At 37.4% G+C, this 18,058-nt stretch overlaps 1 protein-coding gene across 1 annotated transcript in view; it reads left to right on the plus strand.

Annotated features, from left to right (window-relative positions):
* Positions 1 to 18,058, plus strand: part of LOC117288176 (corticotropin-releasing factor-binding protein-like) — a 38,000-nt gene that overhangs the window by 9,474 nt on the left and 10,468 nt on the right. Inside the window, exons 2-4 of the mRNA XM_033768910.1 lie at positions 9,834 to 9,930; positions 16,132 to 16,289; positions 17,155 to 17,359. Of these exons, the coding sequence (XP_033624801.1) occupies positions 9,834 to 9,930; positions 16,132 to 16,289; positions 17,155 to 17,359 (460 nt within the window). The remainder of the gene's footprint in view (positions 1 to 9,833; positions 9,931 to 16,131; positions 16,290 to 17,154; positions 17,360 to 18,058) is intronic.

The following is an 18,058-nucleotide window of genomic DNA, read 5'->3' on the forward strand; positions in this document are numbered from 1 at the left end:
TAACTTCATGTGACTAGGGTGTTTTTTCCTTTCATAGTTATATTAGTTCATAGTTAACTTCGACGACCAAGATAGCTTTAATTTTTCACAGCTTTGTTATTTTATGCATATGTTGAGATACACCTGTAGTCTTTGACAAGAGTAGTCTTTGACAATTACCAGGAGTGTCCAGTGTCTTTTTAAAATTGTATCATCTTTGTGGTTTTGAGAAGTATTGCTCCACAATCCACTCCCTGTTCAATGTGTCCCTTTCTCTCTCTGCTTCTTCTCTACTTCTTTTCCAGTTTCTCAAACCAGCTGGCGCAATTTGCTCTTGATACAACAAACCGTAAATGTAGCTTGAAATATTACCCTTCGTATGAGAAACTCGTATTGATCGCTGACACTTGGTCAAGGCAGGGGTTCTCACGTCCTTGTGAAACCAAACAACTCCCACCGCTGCATGGCGTGTGACAATCCACAAAACCCTCTTGCAATTTTTCACATTAATAATATAATACAAGAATCCGGGAGAGTTTCTTGTCCAATAAAAAGTGAAAAAATATAGATATAGATATATGCATATTGATTTACCTCACACTTGTTTCGTGTGTGGCGAGAAGGGAGTGTTGTCTGCATGTATGTGGTGTTTTTATTTGTGTTCTTTCCCCCTTTTTTTCTCCCTGAAATATCGGCTAAGAATTCACCCTTTGATCATGATAAAGCTAAACATACCCACATCCACATTTTATACAACAAGCACCTGTAGTCGTCTGAACAAAAACCAAGGAAACTATTTATTGAATTATTAAATAGAGCATAGTCATCTTAAAGTGTTTCCGCCCAGTGGATCTGTCTCCATGCAGAAGAAGTTGACGACCCTTAAAGTAAAATATCTTAACGTATGATTTGAAAACAACCACAGCACAACAACCTTAACCATTTATCAATTAAAAATCAGACAATCAGATATTAAACAAACTTTTGTGAACAAAGACAGATCGGCCCGTCACTAAGTGCACATATTAAAGTCGCTGAAATCAATGAGTAAACTTTACATCTTTTCAAATTATTATTTATTTAACAAAAGTATGATCAAATAGTTTGAAACTATGACTTCCCGCTGGAGTATACTTAAAAAATCTTCAAGATTCATGTATTTTACATACTTGTTATTCTCAGACGGAGTCTTGTTGTTGCCCTTTTCTAATTATGCCTTTTTGCTCATCATCTATGAAATTTCCTTCGGAAGATTAACCTCAATCGTAATCTGTTGAAATCTGACTGTCAGTTAGAAACCAAATCAAGGAAAGTTTGTCCCCCCCCCCCCTTTAAACCCTTTTTTGCCCACCCTCTTTGGAATTCTTGAAGAAGGATTTACCACACTTTCTACGATTAGGCTACATGATCGGCTATGATCGGTTATTATCGGTTATTATCGGCTAATCGGTTAATCGGTTTCGCTGGACTGATAATCTGACTGACTGTAGACACCAAATCCATACATTTTCTTGTGCCCTACCTTTCTCAACATTCTTCCCTCCCCTTGTAAGTTTTCCTTTAAGGATCAGCCACACTGCAATGATCTTATTCCAGTCCACCGGAGTGAAAAAAAAAATCGACTTGTCTTAAAACAGGAACCGACACTGTTTCATCGTGTGCCGACAAATGGACCAGGGTTGAGCTTTTGTTCGTTAATTCCCGTAATTCATTGCCTCTTGGGAGGAAAGTCTCAATGTTTCAGTGACAATCAAGAACTTCAGATTTATGGAGTGTGGTTGTTTTTATTATCCTTGCCTGGAGCATGTCTTATAGTACTTGCACTTATTACTACCAAGTTGTAGAAATGTTGAGTGGTAACGATCGACTAAAGTATGAAAGCCTCACCGACATTAGGCACTAGTGGCTAGAAAGCCTTCCGCATTACTTTCTGGTTAAGACGTATTACATGTTTGTTAGTCAGTGGAGAGTGGAACAATATGGGAGTTGCAAAGGTTGAAGAGTACTAAATGAAATAATGTGAATCCATTTTGATTCAGCGACAAAACAAGACTGACATTTTGGATTGTTTTATATTTTATTTGCCCCGCGTGGGCACTTCTGGGCAATTAAAACTGTAGATGCCATTTTCATGTTTTCATCAACAGTCCCCTTTTCAGCGCTTTATTTCCGTCATTGACTATAATAAGATATTCTGATATACTATTTATATTTTCAAATATAGATAACATGAGTAGGGTAGATGGCCTTAGCTTTCGATCCAAACCGGACCTTCTTCAGAGGCATGAACAAATACAAACACACACATATCCATTAATGAGAAAAGAGGAGCAAAGGATAAAAAAGCGGGAAAAGTATAGCCAATCCGTAACTTATAATACGAAATCCCTTAATTTTAAGGGGGGGGGGAGGAGGAACCCGGGGGGGGGGGGCGCACATCAATGCGGCTCCCCTTACATGCCTTGAGTCCGAGAGCAATTTAGCAAGGGTCCCTTGCTAAATTGTAGCATGGTCGTAAAATTTTACAAAATGTACCTGATGTGAAAGGACAACAACTCGTTCTACTGTCAAAATTCTCTTGCAAAATCTTGTCAAACATTGTTACATTTTACAACCATGCTAAAATTAAGCAAGGGACCTCAGTTAAATTGCTGTCGTGTGAATATCACTTTAGTTACACATATTGCTTTGATTGTACCCGAAAATGGGGGTAATGCTGTACAATAATCGTCTCAACATTCACAGAATCTCCTGGTTCAGAAATTACTCCAGGTCACAATTATCAACTCAGTATCTGGGTCTGGGATTGGTATGGCAGGGAGAGGCAAGGGAAGAGGGCAGACCAATGTTTGAGTGGTTTATAGGTTTGTGTTGCACCATGAATCTCGGTCATGATTTAGATGGAAATATAAATAGATTCTGACCCGTTTATAAAAGGTTTTTAGAATTTAAAGGAATGTTCATCTGTTGAAATTGGATGCTGTATTGACAAGACCCTGCCGTGCGAAGTTTTGAAAAAAATGTTCCAGGTATTTTGTGACAATTGATAACACTAATGTCTTGCTTGCCTTTAGTTTTCTCATAATTAAGGTTTTAAACTCTGACAGGAAACTTCCCCATCGTCTTGAATGCAAATTAGGAACTTTAAAGGAAGTTTATACGTTCGGTAATCAGTCTTAATGGTAATTAATACAAATGTATTAATTAGAAGTGCAGCTAATTAGAACAGCTTTTGATAGTTTGAAGCATTTTGAGAAACATTTCACTTCGAAATAATGTGGTGATGTAACTCATTAGTATTTCACGTTTCCAGTTGTGAAAAGACAGTTAAAAACAAATCTAATATCAATTTTTATTTTGTGTAAGTTGTTTAGTATTTGTTAGAAATGCTAGAAAACTGCAGTAATTTTGTGCACAAGTCTATGGAAAGTGTTATCTGGAGATTCCGAGTCAATGGGTCATGCTGCCTAAAGGGTTTTAGGCCAAGTCGATTGGACATGACTGAGGATATAACTTTGGTTTAAACTGTTTTTGCAAAAAAGTGAACAAGTTTATAACCAAAATGTGTTTTCTGGCTGCACATTTTTTTGGTGTGTTCTTTCAGATGCCTAAAAAGGTTTCAGTCCTGAAGTCTTTTAATATTTGAGAAAGAAATTACCTCTTTCTCAAAAACTACGCCACTTCAGAGGGAGCTGTTTCTCACAATGTTTTATATGCCTACTATCCATATCTCCCCATTGCTCGTTACCAAGTATAAGTTTGTATGCTAACGATTATTTTGAGTAATAACCAATAGTGTCACATGCCTTTAAGCTGTCACCTCGTAAAATATTAATACTACACACGTCGTCATTAAAATGCAGCGATGAATGCAGCCGTGAAGTAGTACCGAATCACGCCTGACCACTGTAGGAGAACGATAATGGGTGTTGATAATCATTAGTGAAGGCCGATTACCAGCTGCTTAATGTATCTCTTAATGGCCAAATCAAAGTTATTAATCGTCAGTGTTTATCAGGGATAAATTGTCGAATTAGTATACAGTCATCACGTCTGTAACAATATTGTAATTAAGAAATTTGTCTTTATTGCTGGGGTTGGGGGTTGTGACATCTTAAAGACGCTAGTCACCATTGGTAATTGGCAGAGACCAGTCTTCTCACATAGTGTATCTCAACATATGCATAAAATAACAAACCTGTGGAAATTTGAGCTCGATTGGTCGTCGGAGTTACGAGATTACTTTAAAAGAAGAAAACACCTTGTCACACGAAGTTGTGTGCTTTCGGATGCTTGATTTCGAGACCTAAAATTCTAAATCTAAGGTCTCGAAATCAAATTCGTGGAAAATTACTTCTTTCTCGAAAACTACGTCACTTCAGAGGGAGCCGTTCTTATAATGTGTTATATCAACCTCTCCCCATTACTCGTTACCAAGTAAGGTTTTATGCTGATACTATTGGTATTTACTCAAAATAATTGTTAGCATGAAGGCTAACTTGGTAACGAGCAATGGGGAGCTGTTGATAGTATAAAACACTGTAAGAAACGGCTCCCTCTGGAGTAACTAATAGTTTTGGAGAATCCAACCCCAGTGAATATGAGTGTTTCACATAGCTCGGGAAAGCACTGAGTCTACAGTGCTAACGCACATCAGTGTTTATGTTATATCCGTATAGGAAGTCAGTCTCAATTACAATGACTGTACATAATCGCGTTCGTCTTTGGATTTGAAACAATATCTGTGGCGTTCGACCTTGGGCAAATGTAGGGCAACATGATTAAGTTTGTGACCACACATTTATGATTATGTTTTTCGAGACCTGGATCATTAAATTCTACATATCTGCCTAGCCGTATTAAAGGCAGTGGACACTATTGGAAATTGCTCAAAATAATTATCATCATAAAACCTTACTTGATTACGAGTAATGGGGAGAGGTTGATGGTATAAAACATTGTGAGAAACAGCTCCCTCTGAAGTGACGTAGTTTTCGAGAAAGAAGTAATTTTTCACGAATTTGATTTCGAGACCCCAAGTTTAGAATTTGACACCTTTGTTGAGGTCTCGAAATCAAGCATCAGAAAGTACACAACTTCGTGACACAAGGTTTTTTTTTCTTTGATTATTATCTCGCAAATTCGACGACCGATTGAGCTCAAATTTTCACAGGTTTGTTATTTTATGAATATGTTGAGATACACCAAGTGAGAAGGCTAGTCTTTGACAATTATCAATAGTGTACACTGCCTTTAAGTATTATTTTGAGTAGGCCTATAGGCATACACCAATGAGCCGTTTCGACTCGTGTATAGGCCTAATCGTGTAGTCATCAAGATTATTTATAACGTGTAACACAATTAAGCATTTCGCAGTACATTTTAAAAAGTGGACCACGCCCCGATTGGTGGGCTTTGTTGTTATAGGCACATTTTTTGGTGCCCCCGCCCTCCTCCAAAAGATTCTCCAGTTAGCAAAATGGTTGTGCTTCACGGGACATGTTTGGGTTATCAAAAGTATACTTTTATGCCATGAACATTGAAAGGAATACTTGATTCACTCAATATCCGAACTTCCTTCACATTGCAAATTGTGGTATACATTTTCTATTGATATATAATGTACGGCGGTACCGATACAAGTCGTGGTTATAAAATAGAAACTGTGAAAACGTCTCTGCTTTTATGTGTTATGAAATTGACCAGGGAAGATGGGTTCGGGATTCCCACTGACCTCTGAGATATCAAGCACCAGATGCATCTCCGCCGGTAATCGAAAGAACCCCAAAACACACTGATTGCGGCGGCATATATCACTGCGGCAACTTTACATGCAACCAGTTCCAATCTCCAATAAAAACAATCATTCGCATTTCTGTTTTCGTAAACTGTTTTTCTTGGGGATAGTGCAGGGAGTTGAGGCTGAAAAATAGTCTCTTGCTGACGAAGTGTTCCTTTGCATACCACGGTGTAGTTGGTTGCGTCCAAGTTCAACCCGAATCTAGGGTAACATTTTTAGGCGGGGTAGGGGGGTGGGGGCAAAACATGGTGCACCACTTTCTCTATGGGGGGGGGGGGGCACAATTATTTGTAGCAAATTGAACTTAATTTTGGCTTTCATTTTTCAAAAACTAGTTCCCTTTCACTCGAGATTGTTTAAGATAATGTGCCTACAGGTAAGACAATTATAGGCATTTAAAAATCTGATGTCATTAAATCGCTCTCTGTCGACGCACCAATGGACAGGCCACGCTTTCCCTATCTAGGGCAATCAAACTACACATCATTTGTTTGTTTCAGTAGTGCACGTTGCTACATCTTGGTGCCCAGGCGTTTACGTTAAAAACTTCCAGCGATCAAATCTACAAACGACATTTCTGCAGCAGGATAACATTACCAAACACCCACCAGTTACCGTGCCCAGACAGTAACATGACTACAATACAACACGAGTGCTAGTAGAGCTCGAAACCAATTCCCGTGTTTTCCCGCGCCAGCGTCGGGATTTGATTGGTTCAAGTTTCATCTTAAAAACCATTAACAAAATGAAGATGAAACTGCATTGGTAAATAACGTCAGTTTCACGGGTTGGTTTTTGAGTATAGCGAGAATGAAATGCACCCGGAGGGTATGAAGGTGGGACAGGTTTAGTGCACTAAATCATCACCAAATCCGCTTGACATTTCTTAATACTTGTTATAAATGAAGCATATCGAGGACTGTGTAAATCTTGTCTAGCTTTCCGATCGGCTGATATTTCTCGTGGAATGCGATCTTAGTTGAAAAGCTGAGTATTGGGTTGATCTGGACCATCGTACAATGACCATACCTCCACAGGTGACTGACATTTCCGATGGGCTAAGTTTATATGTTACAATTATCAAATATCAGTTAGTGATAATATCAATAGCATATAGCAGTATCACAATAAAATGAACTTTTGGTATCATTACAATATTATCGCGCATTAGCAAAAGAATTTTCTCCCATATTATAACCAAATTCAAACTAAAATTGTGAAAGGTCATTTCTCTGACATTTAAATTCACAGCTGTGTAATGAACTCCCAGCAACTTTCAAATTGTCTCCAACCCACAAGCTCTTAAAGGCAGTGGACACTATTGATAATTGTCAAAGACTAGCCTTCACAGTTGGTGTATCTCAACATATGCATAAAATAATAAACCTGTGAAAATTTGAGCTCAATCGGTCCTCAAAGTTGCGAGATAATAATGAAAGAAGAAAACACCCTTGTCACACGAAGTTGTGTGCGTTTAAATGGTTGATTTCGAGACCTCAAAAATGACTTCTTTCTCCAAAACTATGGCACTTCAGAGGGAGCTGTTCCTCACAATGTTTTATACCACCAACCTCTCCCCATTACTTGTCACTAAGAAAGGTTTTATGCTAATAATTATTTTGAGTAATTACCAATAGTGTCCACTGGCTTTAAACGCCTCGTATCAGACATACGCAGCTCTGTGTTGCGTTCGCTTTGTGAATTTATTCCTCATTCCTGTGCACCGTTATCATATTTTTCGGAAAATGATTTTCTTTAACACTGCATGTAAATAACACTTTGCGGACGTTTGTTAGTCCAAATAGTCCCTTCATTATGTGGACTTCTCTTGCTCATAGGTTCACACTTCGCCTTAAACACATCACTATCGTGATTTTACGACTGGACCAATAGGCCTATCACTCTAAAGGACCATTACTGTTATATGCGAGTCATTACGCCATCATTGCTTAGTTCACCGTAGACAGCCGAATTGTTAATGAATCAAGTTGATCATTATCAACTTCATTTATATTGTCATTCTTTTGTTTAAATAATATGTTTTCCTTATTTCGAAACGGCTTTCTTGGAGCGTTGTATTCTGCCTATAAAGTTCAGCGCGGTGAACTTATCCCTATTTTGATTTAGTCTCTCATTGCAACAACGCTTTTCGGTCACTTTTAAGTGTTTATTCTGCGACACCTATAGGCGACCGGTAAAAACCTCATCAAAAAAGAAAAGAAAAGAAAATATAGAAAGCCCCAGTCACGTTTGCTCTCTGGAAAATTGATCACGAATACAGCCCGACACTTGCGGGAAAACATGGAAACACGGAGCGGGGATGAGAGGGGGAGGGGAGGAGGACTGATGAGCTCCTTGAGCTGAAGACTAGAGAAAAGCTCGTGTCCCCTCAATAATGTGCTCTTGGCGATTAGAAAGTACGTTTTTGATGACAATTGCGAGGTATTGGATGATGAGGAAAAGGCGGCACTTCGTGAAAAGATTGGCAGCCGGTGCCGCACATACGTGTGTTGTCAACACTCTGGTTACTCACGCGCCTCCAGCTCGTAATTCCCTTAAATTAATATTTTTGTCCCGCAAATGATCTCCTTAAAAATTGGTTTTGTATATTATATTGGATGGTGTCCTGAATCTTAAAAGACAATTATTGTTGAAATTCACGGTCAATGTTGAATTGTAGAAAAAAACCTCTTATTTACACAAAACAAGTGACGGTGGACACAACCATTACAATTACACAGTTTGGTTTTGGGTCTGTCTGTATTACACTCAAACCAAACGTTGTTTACTAAAATGGTGTTCATGAATTTACCATAAAGACTAAAATTACAGGTTGCCTATGTGAGATGTGGCAAATACTATTGGAGTACGCCGTTTGGCGTCGATGTATACATACATGGACCCAAACTGAACAGTTTAATTATAATGTGTCTATCGAGCCCTTAAAGGCAGTGGACACTATTGGTAATATTGTCAAAGACTAGCCTTCACAGTTGGTGTATCTCAACATATGCATAAAACAACAAACCTGTGAAAATTTGAGCTCAATCGGTCATCGAACTTGCGAGATAATAATGAAAGAAAAAAACACCCTTGTCACACAAAGTTGTGTGCGTTTAGATGGTTGATTTCGAGACCTCAAGTTCTAAATCTGAGGTCTCGAAATCAAATTTGTGGAAAATCACTTCTTTCTCGAAAACTATGGCACTTCAGAGGGAGCCGTTTCTCACGATGTTCTCACCATCAACCTCTCCCCATTTACTCGTCATCAAGAAAGGTTTTATGCTAATAATTATTTTGAGTAATTACCAATAGTGTCCACTGCTTTGAAGACAGACACACTGCGAGTGACTCTTTTAGATAGGAACTGTACTTGTGTGTACAAACGGGGGCTCTCTTAAAGTTTTAGATTTGTAACTTACCCTAGAGACAATACCATCGGCAGTTGTCACTTGTTTAAATCGAGTAAATATCAATATAAAACTTTAAAGGCAGTGGACACTATTGGTAATTACTCAAAATAATTATCACCACAAAACCTTTCTTTATTACCGGTAATGGGGAGAGGTTGATAGTTTAAAACATTGTGAGAAACGGCTCCTTCTAAAGTGACATAGTTTTCGAGAAAGAAGTAATTTTCCACAAATTTGATTTCGAGACCTCAAGTGTTTTTTTTCTTTCATTATTATCTCGCAACTTCTACATCCGATTGAGCTCAAATTTTCGCATGGTTTGTTATTTGATGCATATGTTGAGATACACCAAGTGAGAAGACTGGTCTTTGACAATTACCAATAGTGTCCACTGTCTTTAAAAGAGATGCCCAAAATGTATAATTTTGTCCGATATCAAAATGGTTTGTTGCACTTTATTTTGATACATACAGCACAATGTCTGTATTCATTAAACGCTCTTCATTATATTACAGCAAAGTAAATGTGCATGCCTCATTCCACCAAAGATTTATTCCACCCTCCTTTCTATATAATTAGTAACCTTTTTATAATAAAGGTATTTACACTTTTCTCCCTCTCTCTTTTTTATCGCTCCCCAGGAACGGTATTTTGGGTTTGACCAATCAGCAATGAGAGTTTTCCGTAGAGGAGGACAGTCAGTTAAATCTACAAGTGCGTCAAGCGCCAAAGAACTTGGTAAGTGTATTATAGGTTTTCAACGCCAATGTTAACACAAAAATCAATCAATCTCCTTAACACGCATTGAAATTTACGCATTTTCCCCTAATCCTCTCAAACATTGGGTTGAGCTATTAATTCACTCAAAAATTACCTGTTCGTACAAACGAGATTTCATTTCGCTCTTTCTCTTTTATATAGGCATTCAAGACTACACTTTGACCATTCTTAAGTTGAATTTCTACCACCTATTAACACTCTAATGAAATTGAATGGTTGACCAGGGTCGATTTCACACAGAGCTAAGATTGATCTTAAAGGCAGTTAACACTATTGGTAATTACTCAAAATAATTATAAGCATAAAACCTTACTTGATGACGAGTAATGGGGAGAGGTTGATAATATAAGACATTGTGATAAACGGCTCCCTCTGAAGTGACGTAGTTTTCGAGAAAGAAGTAATTTTCGACTAATTTAATTTCGATACCTCAGATTTCAAATTCAGGTCTCGAAATCAAGCATCTGAAAGCAAACAACTTCGTGTGACAAGTGTGTTTATTCTTTCATTATTATCTATTATTATTATTATTATTTATTCGACCTCAAAAGTACAAGTACAAAAATACAAACAATGCAACAATGTAAGCGAAACAACCCATAACAGAAACGACAACGCTATCAAAACATTATGAGTAAACAAAATAGACAAATAAATAATAAAATAAATAATTAAGTTAATTAATTACACAGACAATCAGCGACTTCGCCGACCAATTGAGCTCAAACTTTCACTGGTTTGTTATTTTATGCATATGTTGAGATGCAGCAAGTGAGAAGACTGATCTTTGACAGTTACCAATAGTGCCAAGGGTCTTTAACTGCAAATCAATCGTAGTTACTAAGTGAAGTGTGATGTCACAAAAATGAACGCTGCACAAGAAGCCAATATTATTTACTTTTAAACTACACCAATTTCACCACAAATAGATAATTATACACCATGAAAAATGGAGAGGCATCTAACACAGGAGTCAACAATTTAAACAAAAGTCATACAATTGAATGTTAAAGTCATACAGTTCATCCTCTTCACAATTGGTGTTTCATTGACGTCATTTTTGAAAAGTAATCACTTATTCTTAAAGAGTGATTATATATGGACTTAAACACGAGAGAGAAAATTAAATGATTCTCATTTTGATTCCGGACTTTGTACACAGAATCACAACTATCGTGCTTTCAATACCAAAACCGTTGTCTGGTGCACATTTATCTACAAGGCGCAATACTAAACATGGTATGTGCAAATAAACTAGCATGCTACTCCATTTTTGGGGGAGAAATTTCGCCGAACAATCTTTATAAAACGAGCTATACATTTTAGAAAGTTACGCAGACACACGATCGCCATTAATTGTTGGGTTCACACCATGGCTCGATGATAAATAGTGCATGATAGTGGTTGATAAAGACCACTATGTTATCTGAAAGTATACCGTTTCGATTACTGTAAGTGACGCACACTGATGCAGTGCATATTGAAGATAAAGAGAAGACCTTATGCGAATGCACAAGTATGACACAAATTAATATAAAAACAAAAGATAGTGTATGGCTTGACATTTCGACCTTAGCAGAGTATTTCTCAAAGGCTGAATGACAACACAACAAATATAATCAGGTAACTAAGTGACGTAAGCAATGGAATGAAAATACATGAATATTGAGCGAGAGAGAGAGAGAGAGAGAGAAGTTTAATATATATTTCTAAAAAACAATCAAATATATTTTGTTTGTATTTGGCGATACTTTCACCTATGAAATTTGACCCGTGTTTGGTAAATTTACAGTGGTCAATAAAAATAAAACAACTATTGCAATGTACGTTGTGTAGTGTTTCATAAACTCCGTTTTTAGAGTTCCGTCCGTTGACTGCGGTTCCCAATATCAAACGAATTGCGGGATAAGTGATGTAGGGTTTTACGAAATGGACGTGAGTGGTTTTATGAAACCAAGAATGAACCAGGGGTTATAAAGATGGATGTTTCAGGAGAAAAAAAGTGCACTGTAGGGCTACAATTGACAATGATGAAGATTCACTTTAACATAGAATAAATCATTTAAAAGAGATCTATCTACAGTGTCATCCCAAATTTCCTTCATTTTATTTTTTAAATGCACATTGAATATACAGAAAAAAAACATTCTGACAAAGTAGTCACAATGTGTGATCAACCATATAAAAAAAAGCAATCATCATGGAAACATTTGGGCTTAATCGATTGTCCTTAGTATGAGTTAAAGCAACCGAAATCGGATGTTTCTTTTTAAAGGCAGTGGAGACTATTGGTAATTACTCGAAAAGATTATTACCATAAAACCTTACATGGCAACGAGTATAAGGGAGAGGTTGGTAGTATACATCATTGTGAGAAACGGCTCCATTTGAAGTGACGTAGTTTCCGAGGAAAACAAAGTAATTTTCCACGAATGCGATTTCGAGACCTCAGAATCAGATTTGAGGTCTCGAAATCAAGCATCTGAAAGCGCACAACTTCGTGTAACTCATTAGCTTATTAAGATGTTTTCTATAGTATTTTAACCGTTTTATTGCATCCAATTGGATTTTGCTGTACATCGTTTTAGGGCATCTGCTTTTCAGCGTGAAAAGTAACATCTGTTTTGGCTCTATTTTTCTCCAAGTACTCAAAAAGCATTGCGCATATTCCGGGTCGGGAATTATCCGGACCCGTGTCCCGTAGTCCTGCTGGATCAGATACAACCAGGAATCTGTCTGTGTCAAACTGACGCATAATCCGAACTTTTGCATTGAAATTGATCAAATTGTTTAAACATTTCTGAGTCAACCTGACCCAGAAATGGATCAGGCCCCTGAAACCAAGAATCCGGGTCAATTCTTACTCAGGACTGTTTAGAGCTCAACTTATTATCATCGATGTAAAATGCAAATAACAAAAACACCTACTTCTACAGTCGTTTCCATTGGGTCATTTGTGAACAACTATAGCGATGTTAATATCTAGACCTCATTTCCGTCACTGCAATCGACAACACGATTTCCCATTTGACGCAGTTTTTAAACGCCCCACTAATTTGCCATACTATTTAACGGTAAATTTAACTTCTGGGGGTAATAATAATCAGTAATTCAGTTTTCTGCCTCATGTGGTGATCTAAACATGATTGGAAAAACGGAGAGACAATTTGAAGAAGCATCGAACCGTATTCTTGCAAACAAAATATGGATTTTGTAAAATGTCTGTACTCTTCTATGACTTTATGTAATTGCTTATTAAAGGGAAGGTATACGTTCGGTAATCACTCTAAAAACTAATGGCAATAACAAACCTTTGGTTAAAGAAATCAGCTTTCGATAGTACGATTCATTTTGAGAAAAAGTTCACTTCGAAGCAATGGGTTAATGTAAAAAAAAACCACCCAGTTTTTATGCCCCAAAATTTCAAAGTTAACCTGCGTGAAATATTCGTTCCGGATTGTCGGCGACATCTCCAAAACGCGACCACCTTTTAAAATGATTTTTTAACAGCTTAGATTTATTGTACACACCTACATTTATATTTGGTTTTCATAATGGAACGGTTCCAAAATCACAGACATCCTTTACCGTTAAACATCTTCTTTTCTTCTAAAAAGGATTCAGCTATTACTATATAGGCAATTCTGTAGGTCGCCGTCCATCAGCGGACATTGTAAATTGCCCATTAAAAAGGATTTCAGAACTAATGTCAATTAATGAGCTAACCAAACTGCTGGCACTTGATAATAAATAATAACATGACATAAAGTTGAATTTCTTGCGATTAATTTCATCTGCAATCAATCAATGTTTTCTCTAATTGACTATTCTTTTCCCGTTTGACATGAATTGTCCCTCGGTCAGGCTCATTTGCCATCCCCTCATGTCAGATTTAAAACGTTCAATGGTATTCTCCGGGTAAAATTCAATCGATTTTAAAAACCATCCAATGGAGGTCCCGCTATTATAGAGTTGAAGACTTTGCAATCCCTGGCTGACTAAAATAACCTATCTATTATGAGATAAGCTTTTATGATCTGAGTGATTCTTTTTGAAGACTTCCTAGCAAGCCGCCATGTCCAAGGTTTTCATCTGAACAATACTAGGTCTCGGTCGAAGGAGTTAAAGTGCCTCTTTGATAACAAAGGTGAAATTTAGGTCGATTAATAAATAATCTTTTAAAAAAAGAGCACTTTCCGAAGTGATTTTTTAGTGGTAAAATTCATTGTGTGAAATTCTGACCTTGTCAATTGATATTTTATCGGAAGGGAATATTATATCAATTTGTGCAACAAAGGAGCCGTGTCTTTTGTGTTATCTGTTGGTCAGCTGATTGTTCACAAGGTGAGAAAAATTATTAAAAGAAAAGTGGTTGGTAATAAAGCACTCAAGGCCCCCGGATAAACAGAAACATTTTAAGAAAGGTTAAAAAACAAATACAAAATTAACATGACTATGGTTATGAGCGAAGAAAAACTAATCTCAATCCAAAAATCTGTCAGATTTAACAGATCATGTAATTATGTCCATGTCGAGAAAAATATCATTCCAATCCAATTCAGTTCTATTCAATTGAAAGAAAACATGTTTCAACTATGTCCATTGGAAAAGGAAATCGAAACATGCACAAACAATACCCACAGAATATGATAGTTGTAATAAACCCGTTTCCGTTTGCTTAACTAAAACGAGGCCACATAACCTGATTTTATTTGATCGGCTTGTGTTCACAACCTTCAATATAGGAATGGTGAACCATGAGAAACGATGTGATTATTCTGAACATCAAAGACTGACGTGTCGGGAGCTCATGCCTTGCGTTTGTTTGTAAGAAGCCCACACCTTGCTAAAACGTGTGCAATTTACTCCCCCATTTTTTTCTTTTTTTCTTCCCTCCCTTCCTTTTTGGGTGGTGGTGGTGGTGGTGGGGGGAGTGGAGGCACTAAGAAACAGACATGATTGTCATAAGTGTACACAGAAACTATATATGTAACGGTTTATAGCAATCACAACTAAATTTTAGTTAAATGGCAAAATAAAGTGATTCATATAATCACACACTAAAAGTCAACAAAAATAAAGAATAAAATACGTGTTTTCACACTTCTGAAAAAGAAGAAGATGAGCGTTTTATACAAGTATGGCGCACAAAGCCCATAGCGCATGGAATTTAGGCAGGCATTATTTATGTACTGCTCAATGATGGAAGATAACATTAAATCTTGTATTAATTTTTGGAGATTGCATTTTTTGAGATTTGATTTGTATAAACCTTTGAAGAAACGAAGCTGTTAACTTTTATTACTCTTGAATTAATGTTGAAATAATGACACAAAATGTAAATGTTCCCTTTGTGAAACTGTGTAGTATCTTGCCTGCCAAAAAAGGCACTTGGATGTCACTCTTCTTGTAAACAAAGGTTAATACATGGTAATCCATGGCAAATTATAGATCGGTTTCCAGCTGAAATTCAATCTAGCATCAGAATAAGATCTTGAGAATACAAACAGGGGGTTGAAGTAGGTTTGGAATGACAAACCGGGACAGGATTGGGGTGGACGTTACAATGAACTCAACACGATTATAAGCTCAACCTGTAGCGGCAAAATTAGGGTAAAACTTACAATAATTTGTGTATAAATTATATTGATTTATGTATTTACTTATTTATTTATTTTGCCTGCAGATATATATATATATATATTACTTTCTTTCTTTCTTTCTTTCTTTCTTTCTTTCTTTCTTTCTTTCTTTCTAAACACAAACACAATCAATCTGCAATACGACCAAACGGCACAGAATATGAAAACTGAAACTAATGTGGTTTAACGTTTAAAAGTACATTCTCGAATCTATAGAAAAAGGTTCACGTGTAGTCGTCGATGTTCCTTCGCGCAGAGTTCCATGTTAAGGTCGCCTGTTCTTATTCTAGGAGGTCGTGGACTCGTTCATCACACAATCCACCCGTTCAACCCGTGGGTTTTAAAACACGCACTGAGTGGCCGTGCGTGTTAGCTGAAGGACCCTCAAGTCTCAAAGCGAAGCTGTTCTAAAACTGTGTTCTGTATAAAACTGTGGTTTGTATAATGTAAAGGACATTGTCATCTCTCGTCAAAAACCCCAAATCTAACATCCATCTATGTCATTCTGTTGTTGTAGAGTGCCCTTATGACGTCATCACTCAACCCGGCGAGTACTATATTCGTGCAGCTGAAGCTCATGCATGCACGTGGCTCTTCATAAGCGGAGCTAATTCAGTGGTTGAACTGGAACTGGTAGAGGTGGAGTTACCATGCGTTGATAACTCCTTCATCGAGGTAGGGCTGCCATAACGTTCTAACAAAGTTTGTTTTTTCGTTTGTTTGTTTGTTTGTTTGTTTGTTGTTTGTTTGTTTGTTTATTTGTTTGATTTTCATTAATACATTCATGCACTGTTTTGCAAATCCAAACTAATCAATTGATGGTAATAAAACACTAATACAAAGGAAAAGTTATTATTATAATATAGGTCAAATAGGTAAAGGGTAAAATTATACATGTAATTAAAACGGTCATTATGAATGAGAGTGCATGCTCACTGAGGCCGTACCTACCCATTGTGCACAACCTGTTCTGCTGGAAACCAACACTTTTACTTAAAATATGTATTAATTTCAAGTGGCTTTCACAAGAAAACTAAATCGACTTTGTAAAGTTTGTCCAAAATCCAACTCTACCTCTCATTAAAAAAAGGTTACGTTTGTTGTTGATAATTTTATTATAGATTTCCTCACTTCAAGGCTTATGCAGACGATTGTTCACATTAACTTTTGTTCTGTTCGTTTCATATTGCAACGGAGAAAAGTTAAACCTATAACATGCTATTTGCAATGGGTAGTGATAAGTTCCCGCGTATTCATGAAATAAATCCGGACTGTCGATGAGAAAAGCTTTTGCCACAATTCTTCAAAAAAAAAAAAGGGAACTATTACGTGGATGGTTCGATATCATTGATTCTCGTTCATGACAGTTATTTGGAACAGTTACAGCAGACCAATACAAATAGGAAAGGAAAGGAGAACAAGAATAGTGCCCTAGTTTGAAAATAATCTCTTACATATAAATTGATTTAGAAGACAAAGGAATCCATAAACTCAAGCTAAGTTTTGACCTATTTTTTTTGTCTATCCCCAAACAATGCAGTTCTTTGACGGAGTTGCCCTTCAGATGGGCGTGTTTCCAACCGAAGCTGATCATGAACTGACGTCACAGGAACGAGTCAACCTCCCCTGTAAAACAGGCAACCGTGTACTGGTGTCCTCTCAGAATGTGGCCATGCTAACGTATCAGTTTCCTGCCTCCGGAGCCGCCTTCAGGTTGCTGTTCAAACACAAGAGCATCCAGGATCGTAAGTAGACGTTAACTTGTAAAAAGACTGTCATCAGAAGAAGAGAGAGTGGTTGCGTTCCCTGGGTCATCCCCGGTCTGCCCCGGTGCGTTCGAATAGCTTTTGATGTCATTCCAGGTGCTCACTCAGGTCAGCCCCCAGTGCCATGCTTGTGGGGTGGGTCACTTGGGGGCTGGCCCTAGGTAAACGACGTCACTGCGAGATTGTTGAGTGATCGTTCGTGTAGCTCTTGTCAAGCGATGACAACTTAATAGATAGATTTCACATGACGTCATTGACCACCATCTTGCGCGCGGTGCGCACTACTCTCAGCCAATGATATCCTCACGCGTGCACGTTTCATCAAAGATGGCGGCTATTAATACACAGAGATCTAGAATGCTTACAACACCAGTATATGCACTCAATATTTGATGTTTTTGTGTCGTCCTTGGATGGCACTCAAACTCAATAATATGATACACGCGTAATTGTGTTTGCTATCTGCGTATTGTAAATAAATTTCTTGGATCTATTTGATGTCGGCCGTTTGTGTTTGAAGGGTTCTGCACTGCAGATTAGACAAATAAGATGGTCCAGAGAAATAAGTTTGATACTAGCAACGAGTGTCAATACACATGTATCAGTCGGAATAGAAGTAAAACAAGACTCATCTGTAAATAATCCAAGCGCTGGGTAAACTCTAACTTCTTTGTTTGA

Source organism: Asterias rubens, chromosome 3 (genome assembly GCF_902459465.1).
Source record: "Asterias rubens chromosome 3, eAstRub1.3, whole genome shotgun sequence".
NCBI classification, from domain to species: domain Eukaryota; kingdom Metazoa; phylum Echinodermata; class Asteroidea; order Forcipulatida; family Asteriidae; genus Asterias; species Asterias rubens.